The sequence below is a fragment of the Labrus mixtus genome, chromosome 12 (genome assembly GCF_963584025.1).
Source record: "Labrus mixtus chromosome 12, fLabMix1.1, whole genome shotgun sequence".
Classification (NCBI taxonomy): Eukaryota; Metazoa; Chordata; class Actinopteri; order Labriformes; family Labridae; genus Labrus; species Labrus mixtus.
This window is the reverse complement of record NC_083623.1, coordinates 14,596,087-14,617,344: the sequence shown is the minus strand read 5'-3', so window position 1 is coordinate 14,617,344 and position 21,258 is coordinate 14,596,087. Positions and strand designations below refer to the sequence as shown.

The 21,258-nt window shown below is 40.7% G+C and overlaps 2 protein-coding genes across 2 annotated transcripts; both read left to right on the top strand.

Moving 5' to 3' along the window:
- LOC132985362 (retinitis pigmentosa 1-like 1 protein) lies at nucleotides 1-3,195 on the top strand. The gene is made up of 2 exons (XM_061052712.1): nucleotides 1-620; nucleotides 3,166-3,195. Exons 1-2 carry the CDS (start codon nucleotides 120-122, stop codon nucleotides 3,193-3,195), a joined length of 531 nt encoding a protein of 176 aa, XP_060908695.1. The 5' UTR covers nucleotides 1-119.
- Nucleotides 3,196-3,350: 155 nt separating this feature from the next.
- On the top strand, nucleotides 3,351-20,326 carry rp1l1b (rp1 like 1b). The gene has a single exon (XM_061052171.1). The coding sequence runs from the start codon at nucleotides 3,385-3,387 to the stop codon at nucleotides 19,390-19,392; it is 16,008 nt and encodes a 5,335-aa protein (XP_060908154.1). The 5' UTR covers nucleotides 3,351-3,384; the 3' UTR covers nucleotides 19,393-20,326.
- The last annotated feature ends 932 nt before the right edge of the window (nucleotides 20,327-21,258 follow it).

The window sequence follows — 21,258 nt, the reverse complement described above, 5'->3', positions numbered from 1 at the left end:
GCCATGCAGACGTGCAGTGCAAGCATAAGAAACATGCTAACCCCTTTTAGCGGTTTGCCTGAGCCCACCTGCTCACGTGACACCATCCTTCATCCAGAGCAGAGGGACTACCATCCAAAATGTCCTCCCACAAACGCAGCTTCCAGTGCTTCAATGCTTTAGGAAGCGAAGGCTCTCATATGTCTTCTCTTCCCTTTAAACATCACACCACCCGCCTGCCCAGGATCTGCCATCATGGCATGGTGGCCCGCCAAGACCCTCTGGAGGAATGCTACCTTTGCTCTGAGTATAGACACGCCCAGGCTCTGGAAGCGCTAGAGACTCAGGTCCCACCTTTTTGTCACACTCACCACCCCTATCAACACCACCATCCGCACCAGTATGTTCTCAGGGGGCCCACCAGGCCAGAGGAGCACCCCATGGCACATTCAGGCCACGACCGCCACATTCATCACAGCCAACACAAGAGGGTGGTTCTGGTGAAGAACAGTGACCCTGCATTCAGGAAGACCATCGTCCTGCACCGCAGGAGTCTACGCAGCTTTGGGCTTTTCTTAGAGGAAGTTTCTGAGCTCATGCAGTACCACATCAGGAAGCTGTACACCCAAGAGGGTCGCAAGGTAAGGACATAAACACCTGAAACTCAAGATTTGGTTGATTAATTTCACTGTATTCTCTTGCACAACCTGCAGAGCATTATGGAGTTACTTGATAGTTTAAAATTGATTCAAATATGTTTTAGGAAAACTCTATTTCTAAGATGAAGTCTATTGCCCTATAGTGAAAACCTTCCCATGCTGGTTAAAGTATCAAAAAGGCTGGTTGAATCATGAATTGACAGAAGCACAAAGGTTTAGGTTGTTGTTGTTGTTGTTGTTTTTGTATTAACCTGGCTTTTAAAAACTAAGTTGAAAAGTGAGTTGATTTGAATGCAGTTACATTGCTGTCATTCAGGCGTCAGATAAAAAAAGAGTGAAAGAGAGGCCTCTAGTGACAGGAATGACTTTGCTCTAAATCCCAGCTGAGAGCTCTATCATCTATCAGCCAGACTGCAAGCATACAACAATTTTAAAAATAAATATTTCTAACACCATGAATTGGGGCTGCACTGTAGTGTATCAAGCATTAAAAGTGGTGATATGGTTTGCAGAAAATCAATGGCAAAGGCAACTTCAATGTTGACTAAAAATGACCACAAATGGTGAAGAATCCCCACACATCGAAAAACCAAACTAGATTAGTTTATTACTTCATCACATTATCACAAATCCCTTTACAGAAATTAACATCCCAGGTGAATTGTCATGCTAGGTGGCATACAATTAAAATTATTTATGCAAATTGCTCTTCTGGTTTTATAATAAGAACAACCCTTAAATCAAAAATGTTATCACTGTCATCTTTTCTCATGTAAACTGTTTAGACCTAGGACAGTCAAATTCCTCTCATTATTCAAAGTTAGAGAGGATTCATGCATCATTTGAAATCATATTTCATTATGTGTTAACATTGAATGTCTTTAAAAAAAAGTAAATTGTTTCTTGTACTTTAAAACCTGGCTGAAATGGAAAGAAGCATTAAAAAGCAGATTTTTGTCAGCATGCGTTTCTGTTTATTTGTGACTGACGACTAAGTTTGCATTTACAAAATGGTAGTTTGCTATGTAAAATAATCCCTGTTATATATGTAGATTTATTGACATTTATAAAGCATGTATACGATATCAGTTTCATTTACTCTGCACTTAGTTTGTTATAATCTAGGTCTACTGGGACACATTTTTTGAGTGTGTGCATAAAGGATGAAAAACAGGGATATTCCCTCACACATACAGTAAGATTGTGGGTATCTCTCCAAACCCCATTAATCTTGGTCATATCAGAGCTATTTTTGAGAGAGGAAAAACAGGTCAATGTTGAAACTCCACTCCCGCCACTTTGATACCAGAGGTATCTCAGAAATGTGTCTTCCACAGGGGCAATAAATTATCTTCACTTTGGCTTCGTGTGACTGCAGAGGAAGCCATTCATCTGCCTTTACCAACAACAGATTTCAAATGGAAAACTGCAAACTCATCAAACTGAGTGTTCACAAGCAAATCAAATCAACAAAACCCTCAATATTAAAGTCTCTGTTCTCTTTTGAAGATGTCAGGTGTAAACAGAAGTTAAAGCAGCAGCATGTGATTTGAAGGGTTTTGAAATTGTTACAGTGCAATTGCATTATTTCAAATATATATAGACATCACAGTATAGCATCAAATCTATAAGATCAGTGTATCCCAACCTTTTTTTCCCAGATGTCTCCCCTACTTGTATCTCTAAAAAAAAAAAGTGGAGACCCCCCGGGACACACACACAAAAAAACCCTGATATACTGCAAACAAAGGTTGATAAAAATCCCAACACAATATAGGCCTACACACACATTTTCTTATCGAAAAGACTGAGAGACTATCCTGTTAATGTGTTTTAAGTAAACAGATCCAACTTCGACAACCTCTGAGCATACAAAGCCCAAATGCTATGTTCCTGGATTAATATATGCTTGTTTGATCTACACCTTTCACACACTCAGCAACCATGTAAAACTGCCAGTCAAAATCAATGGCTATTAGAAGTGACAGTGGCAGCTCAATAATTCAAGAACCCATCACATGTAATTTCCCAGAGATCATCCTGGCTTAAGATATTTGCCCAGTGCCTCACTGCTCAACTAAGAGCCTTCTGTTAACGGATTTGGATCAGTCAATGGCCCAAAGAGGGAACCAGTGGATTCAATTTAGTGTTCTTCTCCTTACACATGCTTCTCAAATGTATGCCCAAAAATGTTTTCTGACTTGCCATAGTATTATGTTTTTTTGAAAAACAGAAAAATACTAAACCCTGAAAACTAACTAGCATAAACTGACATTTTAAGAAAATAAAACCCTGACTTGATACTTAAATAATAAAGAAGTAATATAGAAAGGGGCCTCAGAAGTGTCATTCCTCATCTAACAAGAGCTATGTTTAACAGTTATATAGCTTAGTGGGTAGGATTGCTATTACATGCTATAACCTTCAGCAATATAAGTTATTCTGAATTAATTACTTTCTGTTCCTCTATTTCAGATCGACACTGTTCAGAGTCTTATTCAGTGCCCTAGTGTCATTGTCTGTGTAGGACGTGAGCCCTCTCACCCTTCCATCATAGACAACTTTCGGAAAACCTCGGATGACAAACTCCCAAAGCTGAGGGCACACATCAGTGGCTGCAATGACAGACATCAGGGTATGAGGACAATTTATGTCACAGACTTCCTTTTTTGTATATTGATTTTGAAATCAATCTTCGACTACATTTGAAGCACTATTCCTTCGAAAAGAATGTACTATTTACAATATGATTGTCTTGTGGACAGATCAAGTGAAAAATACTAATTTCATCCCTCTTTTTGTTTTCTGTCTTTTTCCGGTCATGATGGTAAACCAAGAACCGCCAACAAAGCAAAGTGTCATCAGTCCAAAACTGGAATCTGTCAACACACCTACCAGGCATTCAGTGTCATCTGACAAGTCCTTACCAGAGGGAACTGACTCAGGAGATAATGTGGATTCTGGCCAATTCACTGGTGAAGGAATAATGGAGGATGATATTGAGAAAAGGGTTCATGTGAATGAAGATGGCAGTTTGTCTATGGAAATGAAAGTACGCTTCCGTCTACAAAATGACAACACTATAGAATGGTCGACTCAAGTTAGAAAGACAACAGGCAGGACCTGTGATTACCTCCAAGGACATAATAGTCCTTATTTTGCACAAGTTAGTGATAGAAGCTGTTCAGAATCTGAAAACATCTCTGCTGATGAGCAAGAAGAGGCGTATATCCACAGACGCCATCAAAGACATATAGAGGAGCCACACTGTCCTCAGTGCTGCAGTCACTGTCAAGATTATGACATCTGGCAAAACATCAAAGGTACACATGGAGCAAATCGCCACATTCGAACATCCAGCTCAAGTGCATCCTCACATACAGTGGTCTCTAGAAAGACAGTGGTCGAAAGACAAACTATGTCGAGGTCAAGTGAAGAAAATTCTGAACAATTTGTGGAGAGAGAAACTTGTGTGAAGCAGACTGTTGAGGAAGCTGAAATGTTTGAGTATTGCACTACCAGGAGTAAAACTTGCTCACCAAGATGCAAGGCTCAATCCCCTGAACTGGACAACTTAGAGATATGTGTTGACAGTTCTACAAATGATCAGGCCAATGACCAAACTGCTCAAACATCAGAGCAAGATGCGCAAACAGAATCTGCTCTTTGTGCTTCTTCTGAAGTTTTATCTGGTATTGAGGAGGATGAAAATGATGATGTCCCACTTAGTGTTTCAAGAGCATCTTCTCAGAGAAGTAGACCTGGCAGGGAAGAGACAATCGGGAGTGCAGAGTTGGAAACAGGATCGCCATTGCATCATTCATCCCAGAGCTCGACCAGTAAGGCATCAAATGCCTCAGGGAACTCCAGCAGGTCAAAAAGATCCAAGAAATCATACACTTGTAAATGTGTAGTGTCTAGTGATCCTGAGGGTGATATTAAAATAAATGACAATGCCCGCGCTGAAGAAGAACATGAGATTCAAAGAGATCAATCAAGTGCCATGTCTGTCAAATCAAATGCCACTGGCAGATTAGATAAGTCTGACGTACAGATTACAAATTCTGAAGACCAAGAGGAGAAAAGACCCAAAAGTGCCATGTCAGTTCATTCAAATGCCTCCACAAAATGTAATTCTCATGTTGTGGATGTTGCAGCTGAAGAATTGCAAACATATGACGATGGTGAAACTCCTAAAAGGCCAAGAAGTAACTTGTCTGTTAAATCCTCCAAATCTGAGAAATCAATGAAGTCAGAAGTAGCAGCTGAACAACAAGAATCAGAGGAAAGAGTTGTTGAGGAAAGAGTCTTAAGCTCTATGTCTTCAAAATCCAAATCATCAATTAAGTCAAAGGGATCAAGAGTTCCGTCTCTCCTAGATAAAGAACAAGATGAGAAGGAAACAGAACAAAGGACACCCAGCTCAATGTCAGCTACATCAGTATCTGCACAGGAAAGCATTCCGAATCCAGCTCAAGAAACGGAGACAGAAGCCGAACAGAGAGCACAAAGCTCAATGTCTGTGAGGTCAAATGTTTCTGTAAAATCTAATAAGTCAACAACATCTGAATCTCCACCTCAAGAAACATCAGAGGAAAAATGTGCAGCATCAGAGTCACAAGATGCTGATGAAAATGTTGAGCAAGAAGAAGCTGAGGAGTCTGGAGAAAATCCAAAAAGAGTGCCAAGTGTTATGTCAACTAAGTCCAATACCTCTGCAAGATCAAATCATTCAAATAAGTCTAATATTCAAGACGAGGAAAATGCTAAAGGATCTACTCAAGAGAGAGCATCTACTGCCATGTCAGCAAAATCATCAAAGTCTAAAGCCTCTGAAATTGCATTGCAACAACATTCTGACGAAGTGCAAGATATCGACGCAAGAACACCCAGTCCTTTGTCAGAAGTGACATCAGATAAAGCTGACAGTGAAGAGGAGGAAGTGGAAACTGTTGAAAGGGCTGCAAGTACCAAGTCAGCAAAATCCATGAAGTCAGATACATCTGCAAGGTCCAGAAAATCAGAAAAAACAAATGCATCGGAAGAATCAATAGGCTCGGATCGTTCAGCTGAGGACAAAGAGGCTGAAAATGAAGAAAGTGGAAGAGCATCTAGTGCCATGTCATCAAGGTCTATCAAATCAGATGCATCTGCAACCTCTAGAAAGTCCAAATGCTGCGATGATATTAAAGTAAATGCAGATGAAGAACAAATGGAGAGAACAACAAGTGCTATGTCAGTTAAATCTAAAGCATCTACAAGATCAAGACAATCAAAGATGTCTGAACGTCATGCTAGAACAAGCTTTGACATTTCAGGTGATGGGAATGAAGGGGAAGGTGAAGAAAGACCACAAAGCAAAATGTCAATTAAGTCAGAAAAGTCAAATATTTCTGCAGAATCTAGCAAATCTAAATCATCCGAAATCCCAAATGAGGAAAGTCCTGAAGACAATGCAGCAAGTTGCAAAGATGATGTTGAGGAAACAGTTAGCTCCTGTGATGTTTCAGCTGAGCAGAACCCTGTTGAACATGATGAAACTGAAGAGAGAGCATCTAGCGTGATTTCAGAAAAGTCATGTAAATCAAAATCCTCTGCAGTATCTAAAGAATCTAAAGGAAAGTCTGACGAAAACAGTGATGATGATGAGGAAATTACAGAAAGACCGCAAAGTGAAATGTCAGCACAAAGCGCAAAGTCAAAAGCCTCTGCAGTATCTACAAAATCTAAGGCTTCTGATATTCCTCCCCAACATGATGATGACATGTGTGATGAAGGAGATACTGAACAGAAAAACAGTGATCCCCAAAGATCGCTGAGTTGCATGTCAGATAAATCCCACAAATCAACCGTTTCCGCAAGATCAAGTAGGTCAAAATGCTATAGCGTTTCAGACAAAGAAAATATTAATGAAAATGAGGAAGACAGGGTACCTAGTGCAATGTCAATAAAGTCAGCAAAGTCAGATGTGTCAGCCAAATCAACACATTCAATTAATTCTGCCAAATCTGATACTTCAAAACACAGTTGTGTTTTAGCTGAAGAAAATTCTGCTGCTCATACAGAAAATGGCGAAATACCTCCCAGCAATATGTCAACTGCCTCTGAAAAATCTATGAAGTCCAATGCTTCAGTATCTGGGAAATCAAGAAGTTCTGAAAAACCTTCTGACAACTGTAGTGAGGATTCTGAAGAAGACGCTGAAGGGAGATCAATGAGCTCAATGTCAATACGTTCAGTTCAGTCAAGCGTTTCTATAAGATCCAATAGGTCAAAATGTTCTGCTCGAGTCCTAGCTGAAGACAGCACTGAAAGCCCTAATGATGAAAATGACAAAGAGCAACCTGAAGGAAGAGCACCAAGCTGCATTTCTGTCAAGTCAGTCCTGTCACATGTTTCAGGAATATCTATAAAAACTGCAGAGAGAGCACCTAGTGCACTGTCAGCTAAATCAGGAAAGTCAAATGCTTCTATCAAATCAATTAAATCAGAAGCTTCAGAAATGTGTTCTGACAATAATACTAATATCCCTGATGGAGACGGTGAAGAGGAAACCCAAGAGAGAACACAGAGTGCAATGTCATCCAAAACTGCAAAGTCAAATATATCTTCAAAATCTTCTAAGTCAAAAGGGGTTGATGGTGCAGCTGAAGAAAATACAGCTGACAACAAGGAAGATGCAGAAAGGACTCCAAGTAATATGTCAGTCAGATCAAGCAAATCAGTTAAATCAAATGTTTCCCGGACATCTAAAAAATCCAAAGTTTCTGAAGCCCACTTGGAAGATTGTGTTGACAATCCTGAGGAAGAAATTGATGAAGGGGAGGTTGAAGGGAGAGCAGTGAGTTCAATGTCAGCCCGGTCAGTGCAGTCAAATGCTTCTGCAGTTTCAAATAAGTCAAAATGTTCTGCTAATGCTTCAGTAGGGAAAAGTTGTGATGACGAGCAAAATGAAGAAAGAGCACCAAGCTGCATGTCTGCCAAATCGGTCCAGTCACATGTTTCTGAAATTTCTATTAAGTCTAAAGAGAGAGCACCTAGTGCTTTTTCAGCTAAATCAGCAAAGTCTCAAGCTTCTACAAAATCTATCAGATCAGAAGCTCCTGAAGTTCATTGTGACAAAACTACCAAAATTTCTGATGAAGATGCTGAAGAAGAAACTCCAGAGAGAACACAAAGTTCTCTTTCAGCTAAGTCAGCAAAGTCACATACATCAACAAAATCAATGAAATCAAATGCTTCTGATGTATGTTCAGGCAAAGCTAATCCTACTCCAGATATAGGAGATGATGAAGAGCAAACTCAGGAGAGGGTGCAAAGCGCACTGTCAGACAAAACTGAACGGTCAGCTATCTCTGTAAAATCATGTAGATCAAAAGGGGTTGATGGTCCAGCTGAAGAAAATCAGTCTGATCATGATGAAGATGCAGTGAGGACTCCCAGTAATTTGTCAGTCAGATCATGCAAATCGGTTAGATCAAATGCTTCAAAGGCATCAAAAAGATCCAAAGCTTCAGAAGTGAACTTGGAAGATTGTGTTGACAATCCTGAGGAAAGAATAGTTGAGGCTGAGGGTGATGGAAGAACCATGACCCCAATGTCAGCGCGATCAGTACAGTCGAATATTTCCGCAAGATCAAATAAGTCAAAATGTTCTGCTGGTCAGCCAGCAGAGGAGTATTTTGAGAGTCATGATGAAGTAAATGACCCAGAGCAAAATGAGGAAAGAGCAGCAAGCTGCATGTCATCCAAATCAAATCAGTCACATGTTTCTGAAATTTCTATTAAGTCTACAGAGAGAGCACCTAGTGCTTTTTCAGCTAAATCAGCAAAGTCTCAAGCTTCTACAAAATCTATCAGATCAGAAGCTCCTGAAATTCATTGTGACAAAACTACTGAAATTTCTGATGAAGATGCTGAAGAAGAAACTCCAGCAAGAACACAAAGTTCTCTTTCAGCTAAGTCAGCAAAGTCACATACATCAACAAAATCAATGAAATCAAATGCTTCTGATGTATGTTCAGGCAAAGCTAATCCTACTCCAGATATAGGAGACGATGAAGAGCAAACTCAGGAGAGGGTGCAAAGCGCACTGTCAGACAAAACTGAACGGTCAGCTATCTCTGCAAAATCCTATAGATCAAAAGGGGTTGATGGTCCAGCTGAAGAAAATCAGTCTGATCATGATGAAGATGCAGTGAGGACTCCCAGTAATTTGTCAGTCAGATCATGCAAATCGGTTAGATCAAATGTTTCAAAGGCATCGAAAAGATCCAAAGTTTCAGAAGTGAACTTGGAAGATTGTGTTGACAATCCTGAGGAAAGAATAGTTGAGGCTGAGGGTGATGGAAGAACCATGACCCCAATGTCAGCGCGATCAGTACAATCGAATATTTCCGCAAGATCAAATAAGTCAAAATGTTCTGCTGGTCAGCCGGCAGAGGAGCATTTTGAGAGTCATGATGAAGTAAATGACCCAGAGCAAAATGAGGAAAGAGCAGCAAGCTGCATGTCATCCAAATCAAATCAGTCACATGTTTCTGAAATGTCTATTAGGTCTGGAGAGAGAGCATCAAGTGCTTTGTCCGGCAAATCAGTAAAGTCCCACGCTTCCACAAAACCAATCAAATTAGAAGCTTCTGAAGTGTCTTCAGACAAAACTGCTGACAACCCTGAGGAAGTAGATGTTGAAGAGGAAACTGAAGAGAGAGCACCTAGTGCTTTGTCAGCTAAATCGGCAAAGTCACATCTATCCACAAAATCGATCAAATCAAACGCTTCTGAAGTTTGTTCTTGCAAAGCTGCATCCAATCCTGGTGAAGTAGATGATGAAGACCAAACTCAGGAGAGAGCACAGAGCACCATGTCAGCCAAAAGCAAAAAGTCAACTAGATCTTCAAAAGCGTCTACATTAAAAGGGATGGATGAGCCAGCTGAAGAAAACACAGCTAGTGCTGAGAGGAGTCCAAGTAATATGTCAGTCAGATCAAGCAAATCAGTTAAGTCAAATGTTTCATCGGCATCTAAAAGATCCAAAGTTTCAGAGGCACCCTTGGAAGATTGTGTTGACAATCCTGAGGAAGAAATTGCTGAGGGGGAGGCTGAGGGGAGAGCAGCAAGCTCAATGTCAGCCCGCTCAGTGAAATCAAATGTTTCTGAAGGATCAAAAAAGTCTGAATGTTTAGATGATGATTCAGCAGAAGTACATCTTGAAAGTCCAAATGAAAGAAATGACAATGAGCAAAATGAAGAAAGAGCACCAAGCTGCATGTCAGCCAAATCAGTCCAATCACATGTTTCTGAAATTTCTATTAAGTCTAGAGAGAGAGCACCTAGTGCTTTGTCAGCTAAATCAGCAAAGTCACAGGCTTCTAAAAAATCTATCAGATCAGAACCAGTAGAAGTAAGATTTAAGAAACCCACTGATGGTGAAGAAGAACCGGAAGAGAGAACAGCAAGTGCCATGTCATCCAAAACTGCAAAGTCAACTATTTCTAAAAAATCTACCAATTCAAAAGATATAGATTTCTCAGCAGAAGAAATCACAGCAGATCACGATAAGGATGCAGAGAGCAGCCAATCAACAGCCTCAAAAAGTTGTTCCCATCACACTGCTGATACCACTGCAAATGCAAACGAAGATGAGCAAAGCAGATCAGAAAGTTCACTGTCAGCCCACTCAGTCCAGTCAAATGGTTCTGCTTCTAAAGACCCCCCTAATACTAATATTCCTAATAGTAGAAATGATGATGAGGAAATCCATGATAGGGCAGGAAGTGCAATGTCTATGAAGTCAAATATATCTGCAAAAACAAACAAATCAAAATTATCAGTTTCCTTTTCTGAAGTGAATACCGTTGCAGAACACAAAGGGAGAGTGAGTTCAATGTCAGCTCAGTCTGTCAAGTCAGTTCTTTCTGTTAAATCAAAAAAGTCCAAATGCTCTGATGGTCCAGCTAAAGAAACCCTTGAGGACCCAAATGAAGATGAACAGCAAATTGAAGAAAGACCACCAAGCTCCAAATCAGTCAAATCAACACAGTCTCATATTTCTGAAAGATCTATTGAGTCACAAACCTCTGGTGCTTCAAATGTGGCTGAACATGAAGAAATTACAGGAAGAGCCCCTAGTGCACAGTCAGCAAAATCCAAAAAATCCAATGCTTGTGAAGTATGTTCTGTCAAATCTACTGACATTTCTGGTGAAGAAGAAACTCAAGAGAGAGCCAAATCCAACATGTCATTAAAATCAAATGAAGAAAGTAAAGAAAGAGCACCGAGTTGCATGTCCACTAAATCAGTCAAATCAAATGTTTCTGTAAAATCTCTGACTTTGAAAGAAGAAACTGCAAATGCTGAAGAAACAACAATTGAGCGAGTACCAAGTGCAATGTCTGAGAAATCAAATTCTGAAAATGATCCAGAGGAACCTTCAGAGGCAGAAACTGAGGAGAGAGCCCCAAGTAACATGTCTACCAAATCAGGAAAATCAGATATTTCTGTTTCATCAAAGAGTTCAAAAGCATGTGAAGTCCCTTCTGAAGAAAACACTGCAAATGACAGACAGGAACCCGAACAGAGACCACTAAGCACCCTTTCAGCTAAATCAGCTAGCTCTGCCAAATCAACACAATCAAATATTTCAGCAAAGTCTCATAATTCAAACACTTCTATTGCCCCCAAAGAAAATCATGAGGAACATCGGGCATCAAGCTCTACTTCAGTCAGATCAGCCAGGTCCGATGCTTCAGCAGTATCAAAGACATCAAAGGCTTCCGAGGTACCTGCAGAAGATGGTGCAAACACTACTAATGAAAACATAGAGCAAGATTCTGAGGCAACAGCAGGTAGCTCAGTGTCTGTGAAATCTGGGAAGTCAAATGTAACATCTGCATCGACAAAATCTAAAGCATCTCAAAATTCTCATAACTTATTAAATGAGGATGATCATAGAAACAACGCTGAAAAGAGAGCACAAAGTGCTGTGTCCAATACATCATTGGTGTCCACTGGAAAGTCAAGTCAGAAAAGCACTGACATTTCAGCAGAAGATAGTGTAGTCGATTCTGAGAAGATCGATGATAGAGCACCGAGTACCATGTCAATTCAATCAGCAAAGTCAAAAACATCTAGGAAATCAGAGAAGTCAAAGGTATCTGGGAAGGAGAAGAGAACACTGAGCCCTGTGTCAGCAAAATGTGATCATTGTGAAATGTTAGGCAGATCTGCAGTCCCAGAAGTGACAGTTGAGGAAATCGAAGACCGAGCACCAACTGGGATGTCCTCAAAGTCTAAGGTTTCTGCACGTTCAAATAAGTCAGCAACTTCAATGGCTAAAGAAAAGAATAAAGAAGCACGGTCACAAAGTTCTTTATCCGTCAAGTCAAATCTGTCTATGAAATCTCGAAAATCAAAAACCGCAGACATTTTAATGAATGCAAATGAGGACACAGCTATTGATGTTCTGGCTACAATTGAAGCAGTGGACCATGAAGACGACAGTAAACCCACATCTAGTTTGCATGAAGAGGAGGAACAGCAAGATACAACCGATAGGAGGAGTTGTAATTCTAAAACAAGCAAGTCAAGCAGGAAAGAAATAAAAAATGCAATTGCAGAGGTTATTTCCAAGCCAAATTCTGGTGCAAATTCCTCTGTTTCAGAAACCTGTCAGAGTGCACAACAACCAAAAGGAAACAAAGAGCATGTGATTAGTCACACTGAGTCACATGAAAGTGATATGTCACAAACGCTTTCCAGTTCAGATGTTGTCAAAGACGTTTATGAGACTCCAGCAAATGGAGGAAACAGTGTTTCTAAGAGGACAGCAAATGGTCCATTGAAAGCTGCAGAAATCAGTGAAAGTGTTACTGATAACAAAAGTGACAAAAGCAGCAAATGCATACACAGGGCCGCAAATGATGTGGAATTTGATCTGGTCCCCTCTAGCCTACCAAATGCATCTCCTACAGAGGTTGTGAATGAATGGCTGAAAACAATACCCGCAGATAGTGATATGTATGACATGGATGAATTTCCGGAAAACTGTGATGGACAAAATAATGACAAAACAACAGAGGATTTTATGAGAACCGAGGATACTGACAACAATGCTAAATCTGCAGCTGAAAATGTAAATGACACAAATGAAGGCGATGTGATGAACTGCACTGCTGATGATAACAGCCAACAAAGTAAAGATATGACGAATGCAGATAATACCTGTCCTCAGAGAGATGACGCCTCAAAAATATTTCCCTCCTCTGTTCAAGTGATGAAAGTACTACTTAGTCCAAAGCTTGACAGATGTAACAGTTTACCAGAGATTTCTCAAGTGTATGGGCGTAAACTAAGCACTTCAGCCAGAGGTCTTCTGGATTGCCTAGTGAAGTTGCAGTTAATAGACCATGATCCTCAAAATGCAAATGAAAATGATGAAAGATACCAAGAGCTTATGAATATACTTAAGTCTCTTTGGCTTTGCGATCTTCCTGAACATAAACATGTGATAAAGAAGAATGATCATCAATCTGTGGACGGAGATTTCAATCATACATCATCCTCTGGTGTTGATGTCAACAGTGGCTCCACGGGCTCTGGGAAGAGTAGTGATGGTGTGAATGGGGATGTCTCCAAGCCACATACCACTGCAGATATGTTAAACAAAGTACAAGAAGTCTGTGAAGATGAAGCAAATGAAGATGCTCAATGTACATGTGAGAAAGAGGAAGAAATGTGCGAGGAACAACAACATGAAGACGGCCAAGCAACAGATGAAACCATCAGAAGCAATGATAGTCCAAGGGAACTACCTGAAACACCACCCTCCTCAAACAAGAGTTCAGGACATGACAGCAATGGTCCAAAACTTACAGAGGAGGTTGAAACCCAAGCGAACATAAAGTCTAACTCTCCTCCCCTTATTCAAAGAGCACAGTTAGCCAAAAGGATTTCGCAAGATCCGGATCCCGTCTGGGTCTTACACTTACTCACAAAAATTGAAAAGCAGTTCATGACTCATTATATCAATGCCATGAATGAGTTCAAAGGCAAATGGAACTTGGATGATAATGAACAGCTTGACATGATGATAAGTGAACTTAAAGTTGAGGTCCAAAAAAGAATCCAAACAAGCATAGACAGAGAACTGAGAAAAATTCAAGGTCGAGCAGGCCTACCGAGACCTCCTAAAGAAGCGATGACTCGTGCTTCAACAACGCAAACTGAAGAGAGAAGGATGAGGCTAAAGGTAATGGTCAAACAATCAATTGATCCCCAAGCAGATAAAAGTTATGACTCATCATTTAGTGACCAGCGCAGTGAAAATTATGATTACTGTCCGTGTGAAACATGTATACAGAGAAAAATGGCATCTCAGCCAGATCCAACACATACGAGTACTGCACCTGTTGTGATGGCCTTTGATCTGAAAAGGATTTTGCTGATGAAGAATGGAGACCCCTGCAATACACAGGAAAATTACAACGACACAAAGATAGCAGAAACCCTCGTAGAAAAAGTCCTCATCAACGCTGTAAGAGAAGTGGAAGGGGATGAAGTATACTCTGAAACAGATTATGATCTTGAAGTTGCAGCAGATGAAAAAGAAGAGAATCTTGCTCATGCAGATGATAATGAGGAACAAAGCAAAACAGAACCCGAATGGGCAACAACTGATCATGCAGATGATACACTGGAGAATGATGCCACCACTATCACATGTAACGAGTGCCAGGAAAGTGAGGAAGAAATTTCAGCTAAGGATTCTGATGAGTTTAAGGAACAGACTGGTACCGCCATCGCTGCTGAAGATATCAATGTGGCAGAAGAGAATTATGGGGAGACCACACTTGAAAACAAATCTGGTGAAAACGAGGCTGTGGAAACAGGGACAGTTTATGTGGAAGAAATGATTGCTACCACCAGCGAAGAAGAAATGAAAGAAGAGATTGCTGAAGAAGAAATTGCAACTGAAGATAATCCTGTGTCCACCCTAGCTAAGCATGAGTCAGACAAAGATGAAAGTGTACAAGAAGGGTCACTCTGTGATGAGGAGATTCCTGCAGATGATTCTGCAAATGAAGGCAACAACCTAGCTTCAGCTGATGAGTCATCAAAGGAGCAAGTTGAAGAAACAACAAATGAAGACAAGATGGATGTAGAAGCGATTGATGTCACGAATGAAGATGACTCAAAGGAAGATATAGCAGAGGAAGCAACAGCAGAGGCAGCTTTGGAAGCCATGACTGACCATGAATCAGACAAAGCTGAGGATGTGGAGACAGAGGCAGTTGAACAAGAAGAAGAGATTGCTGCAACTAGTGAAAATGAAATAGAGGAAGAGCCCAGTGAAGCCACCACGGCCACATGTGATCTGGTATCCACTGCAAAACATGACACTGATACAGAAATGGCTGAAGACGTAGATGCAGTTGATGATGAAGAAGGGCTTGCTTCTACTGCTGCAGATGAATCTACCAATGAGGAAAATGAGACAACAGCTGAAGAATTGTTAAATGAAGAAACTGATAAGACAACTGAAGATGAGATTGCCGTAGAGAAAGAGATTAAATGTGAAGATGAAACAAAGGAAGACACTACTGAAGATGAAAATGCAGCAGAAATTGTGGCAGACACAACTGAACATGAATCCAAAGAAGAAGGAGAATCTGCAGACGAAGAAAAGGCACCTGAGGACCTTGGCGAGACTGCTCCAACCAGTGCTGTTGGGTCTGCTGATAGTCCATATGAAGCCAGAATGGAAGAAGAAACAGCAGAGGAAAATGATGCCACGTCTGATAAATTGACACGGGAAGGTTCTGAAGAAGCAACCCTAGAAGATGACCTCGAAAAGGCAACTGCTGATACTAATGAGAATGAACTTGAGGAAAAGGCTGCTGAAAACACTACAGCTGAAGATGAAAATGCAGAGGAGACTATGATAGCAGTTACAAGTGAACATGAATCAGACAAAGAGGCTACTGAAGAAGAGATAAGCAATGACCAAGGAAAGCTTGCCTCTACCAGTGTAGATTTATGTGAGGATGATAATAATGATGAGGCCATAGCCAAAGAATCATTAGAACTGGCAGATGAAGAAGAATCAAATGTAGAGAGTGCTGGGGAGGCTGATGTTGGAGCTACATCTGAACAAGAATCTGAAAAAGATACGTTGGAAAACACCAGTGCAGATGAGTCTGGCGCTAGTGACATAGAAACAACTGAAAAAGCCACAACTGAAGATGAGGTTATTGAAGATAAGGAGATTGCTGCCACCAGCGAAGATGATGAAGCTGTCGAAGGCACAAGTGCAGATGAGGCCCTGGAAGCAGGGACAATTGAAGACGAGGCTGCTGAGGTTGAGGAGATTGCTGCCATGAGCGAAGAAGAAATGGAAGAAGGAGATGTTGAAGCCACCCAAGTCACAGTGGGAAGTGAAGAAGTGGTAGCCACAACTGAAAATGAATCAGATGTAGAGGACACTGCAGAAGCAGGGATGGCTGACGATAATGAAGAGACAGCTGCCACCAGTGATGATGATTCAACTGAAGCAGCAACAACAGAGGGTGAGACTGCTACAGAAAAAGAGATGGATGTCACAAGTGAAGATGACTTAAAAGAAGAAATGGCAGAAGCCACCAAAGTTGAAGAAAACACTGCAGAGAAGTCTGATGTGGCAGCCAAAACTCAAGATGAATCAAGCAATGATGAGGTTGTTGAAGAAGGGATTGGCGAGGATGCTGTCACTAATGATGAAAGTGAAACTGCCGATAATGATAATGCATCAACAGCAGAAGATGAAAGTGTTGTGGAAAAGGGTATTGGAGCTACCAGTGAAGATGAAACGGAAGATAATAGTGCTGCAGAGGAGGAGGCTGATGTTGGAGCTACATCGGAACAGGAATCTGAAAAAGATCCTGCTGTGGAAGGCACTAGTGCAGATGAGTCTGGGGCAGATGACATGGAAACATCTGAAAGAGCCACAACTGAAGAGGAGATTGCTGAATGTAAGGAGATTGCTGATGAAACTGGAGAGAACAGTGGATCAGAAGAGGCTGAAGTTGGAGCTACATCTGAACAGGAATCTGAAAAAGATGCTGCTGTGGAAGGCACCAGTGCAGATGAGTCTGGGACAGACGACATAGAAACGTCTGAAAAAGCCACAACTGAAGATGACATTACTGAAAGTAAAGAGATTGCCGCCACCAGTGAAGATGAAATTGCAGAAAATAGTGCAGAAGAGGGGGCTGATGTTGGAGCTACATCGGAACAAGAATCTGAAAAAGATGCCTCTATGGAAGGCACCAGTGAAGATGAGTCTGGGGCAGACTACATAGAAACATCTGAAAAAGCCACAACTGAAGATGAGATTGCTGAAAGTAAAGAGATTGCTGCCACCAGTGAAGATGAAATTGATGAAAACAGTGCAGAAGAGGAGGCTGATGTTGCAGCTACTTCCGAACAGGAATCTGAAAAAGATGCTGCTTTGGAAGGCACCAGTGCAGATGAGTCTGGGACAGACGACATAGAAACATTGGAAAAAGCCACAACTGAAGATGAGGTTGCTGAAAGTAAAGAGATTGCTGCCACCAGTGAAGATGAAATTGATGAAAACAGTGCAGAAGAGGAGGCTGATGTTGGAGTTACATCTAAAGATGATGCCACTGTGGATGGACCCAGTGCTGATGAGTCTGAGGAAAATGACATGGAAACATCTGAAAAAGCAACAACTGAAGAAGAAATTGCTGAATGTAAGGAATATGCTGATGAAGCTGGAGAAAAAATTGCAGCAGAGGAGGTTGATGTTGGAGCAACATCTGAACAAGAATCTGAAAAAGATGCGTTGGAAAACACCAGTGCAGATGACATAGAAACAACTGAAAAAGCCGCAACTGAAGATGAGGTTATTGAAGATAAGGAGATTGCTGTCACCAGCGAAGATGAAGCTGCTGTAGAAGGCACAAGTTCAGAAGATGCCCTGGAAGCAGGGACAACTGAAGATGAGACTGCTGGGGGTGAGGAGATTGCTGCCACGAGCGAAGGAGAAATGGAAGAAGATGTTGAAGCCACCCAAGCCACAGTGGAAAGTGAAGAAGATGTTGCAGAAAGAACTGAACATGGATCTGATGAAGAGGAGGCCCTGGAAGATGGGACAGTTGCAGATGATATTCTTAAAGATAAGGAGATTCCTGCCATAAGTGAAGAGGAAATGGACGAAGAAGATGATGAAGCCACTGCAGCTGGAGTGGAAGATAAAGGAGAAGATTTGGCAGAAACAACTGACCAAGAATCGGAAAAGGCTGTGGAGGCAGGGATAACTGAAGATCTGGAAGAAACTGCTGCTAGCACAGATGATGACTCAGCAGAAGGCACTGATGCCACCACGAACAATGAAGAAACCACAGAGGAGAATGATCACACAGTCGAAGTTAACGATTCTTCAGAAGAACAATCTGTAGAGGCAGCAACTGGAGATGAGGTTTCTATGGAAAAAGCTGTAACCTCTGACGAGGATGACACCAAGGATACTGATGAGGTTAGTCCAGTTGCAGAAAAAGAAGATTCAGCTGAAGAGGAAATCAGTACAGCTGACAATGAAGCATGTGAAGAGGACATAACCACAGATGGAGAAGAACTTGTGGAAAAGGGAGCTAATGTAGAAGCAGCTCCTGAATTTGCAAAAGAAGAAAGCTCCAAAGCTGCCACTGAAAATGAATCAGCAGATGTGAGTGATGAATCAGCAACAGATGAAAATGAATCTGAAAACAATGCGACAACAGACGCAAATGACACTGCAGGAGAAGTGGATTCTTCAAAAGTTATTAACGATGATGGGGGAGAGGAATTGGTGGACGCTGAAAACGATCTGGAGGAGTCTGCTGAAAATGAAAGTGATGAGGAGTCAGAAGATTGCACAGAGTCTGCAACAACAGGAGATGAGACTGAAGAGAGAGAAACAGCACAAGAAAAATCTTTAGGACCTGAAGTGACAGGAAACGAGGTAACTGAAGGGGAAGACTCCACTGATAACCCAGGAGATGAATCTGCAGAAGATAGCAGACAGAACCTTTCCGATGGGGAGGATGAAGAAGTTGTTGAGAATGCTGTTAGTGAATCGGAGACTGATCCTGACCAAACTGAACAAAAATCCGAAGAGAGTGAAATGATTGACAAGCATCAAAAAGATGCTTTAACTGAGACAAACGATGAAACAGAAGGCCCTGATGATGTGGTGGAGCTTAAACCAGATAAAGAGGAGGAGGAAGAGGAGGAAGCATCAGAAAACAATGAACAAAAAAGTGATAACAAACCAACGGAAGATGAAGATGGAGATACTGGGGAAAATGTAACACAATGTGAATATATTTCCATTCCAAATGGAACCCATGATAATGATGAAGATACTGAAGCCTCTAAAACTGAGGAGGATGCCAAGACATCCACTGAAGGCTGGCATGGAAACCAGGGAGAGTCAGCTGATGGAGAAGATGAGGCAGAGGAAGATTCGGAAGAACCCAAAGACGAAACGGATGAAGGAGAGAAAGAGTTTGTTCCAAGAAAGACTGACACTCAAGAGGCAGCTAAAAAAGCAGCTAAAAAGACAACATTGATCCCACTTGATTTGATACAAAAACTAAATGAGGAATCTGAGGAAGGTGCTTACGCTGATGTTGAAGACTCTGAAACTGACGGTAACAGCCAAGAAGAAGCTTCAAGCCTTGAGTCCAGAAGTTTGCAAAAGTATTTGTCATAAAACTGATTGACTCTGCAAAGGTTCTGGGAATCTTTTCAGGTTACAAGCAATATGCAGACTGAAGTCACTCACAATGTCACAATGTCAAGTTTCCAAGAGGTGACAAAAGAAGAACTGTTAAGAAAGAAGAAATGTAGATTTTTCTCTTCTCATTTAAGTTTGTGTTAACCTAGCACTACAGAAATGCAAGCACTTTCTCCTATCATTTGTAATGCTAATACTGTACACAAGAACAAACAGTACTGTTCATACAGTTGTATGAAAAGAGAATCTTTAATACTTGAATGTATATATTTTATGTAGGTTTGAATTTGTTTATGATCAACTAAATGGGATTGATTTTTATGCAATATAAGTCATAGAGTATTGGTTACATGTTATCTAATCCAACTCTGTAGTACTGTAGTTTTTCCTCCAAATTACTTAAGTGTATTAACACCTTTTGTGCTGCTCAAAATTGTTTTGCAGGACTAAGCCAGTCTGTGAATGTTATTTATCTAATCAAAAGCATTATTTAACAACTTTTGGTTCTAAGGGTAAAGTAAAGAATAATATATTTTTCTAGTTAATATTGTATTCTTTCTGGAAAGCCAGAAAATGCTGATATTATTGTGCAGAAACCATGTTGGTCATGACTGAATTCAAGTGCTGGATCTAAAGAGCGGAACAGGATGATGGTTAACATCATTGTATGTTTATATTTCCATCAGGTTACTGAGCAATAGCTTGAATGGTCTCTATAGCAGATTACAAACATATCTGAAAGGCTTAAATCATTTGCTGAATGTACTGTACTTATTTTCTCTGTTATTAAATGAACTTTCAACCAATTCTAGTTTTGTTGGACAAATTATAAACACAAACCAACACAGGTGCAGTATCAATATGAGCTACAGAGGTGACACTGAACACTACCACTGGAGTCTGACAGTGTCCTCCAGAAAGATTTTCTTCAGCCTAAATTACTGAAAATCAGAAGGTTTCTGGCCAATAATGGCTTCTCACATAGGCTACAGAGCATTTCAGCAGTTTTGAATATAAGTCATTGATATTTTCCATCCTATTCACAAACACAAGTTTGATGAGTTTCCGTGTAGAGTTATAGTGAATGAGTGTGCAAGTCTATTGAGAATTCATTCATTCTCTGTCTACTGTGAACCCCCTTACACAGGGCTGATGGATGTCCCTCTCTATGACTTTCCATTTGTGGTCTCTTGTGCTCATGTGACATACATAATTGGTGTCACTCTGATTGACTGCATTACACCAGTGTGAGGAGCAGTAGTACAACCATCTCAACTTCTGTCATTGAGCCATAAAAAAATCATACAACCTTTAATATAATCTTGACTATAATTGATGTAACAGTATGTTGAGTAGGCTTCTTTTGGATAGCATGGTTATTTACACTGTTATGTTAAGTTTAGCTTCACACAAATGTGATGGGGGGGAAGAAACTGACGACATGAAGCTTTTCAAAGATTCAATTCTGTCTTCCACGTATAAGTATGTCTCTTTAGCGAGATACCAATACAAATATGTAGGCTATGCCTTTAAGTTCTGTTTTAGAGGCTAACATGTTATACATGGTTTAATCATATAAACAGTAGCAAACAGCTGTTTTAAGCACCAAGTGGCTAACAGACAGATTTAGCAACAAACTACAAAAGAAAGTCAAATTATCTAGATTCAGCAATTTGATACACTCCCTGGTGGAGACTGAAAAGTAATGGATGCACGTTTCTCTTGTTCCAGAAACTCAACTTTCCAGAAACTCAACTCCCAGTGGTTGATAATGTGGATCCTCCATGTCTGCTGGTTCATCAGTCACTATAAGCTAACATTGCTAGCTTTAACAACTGTGCC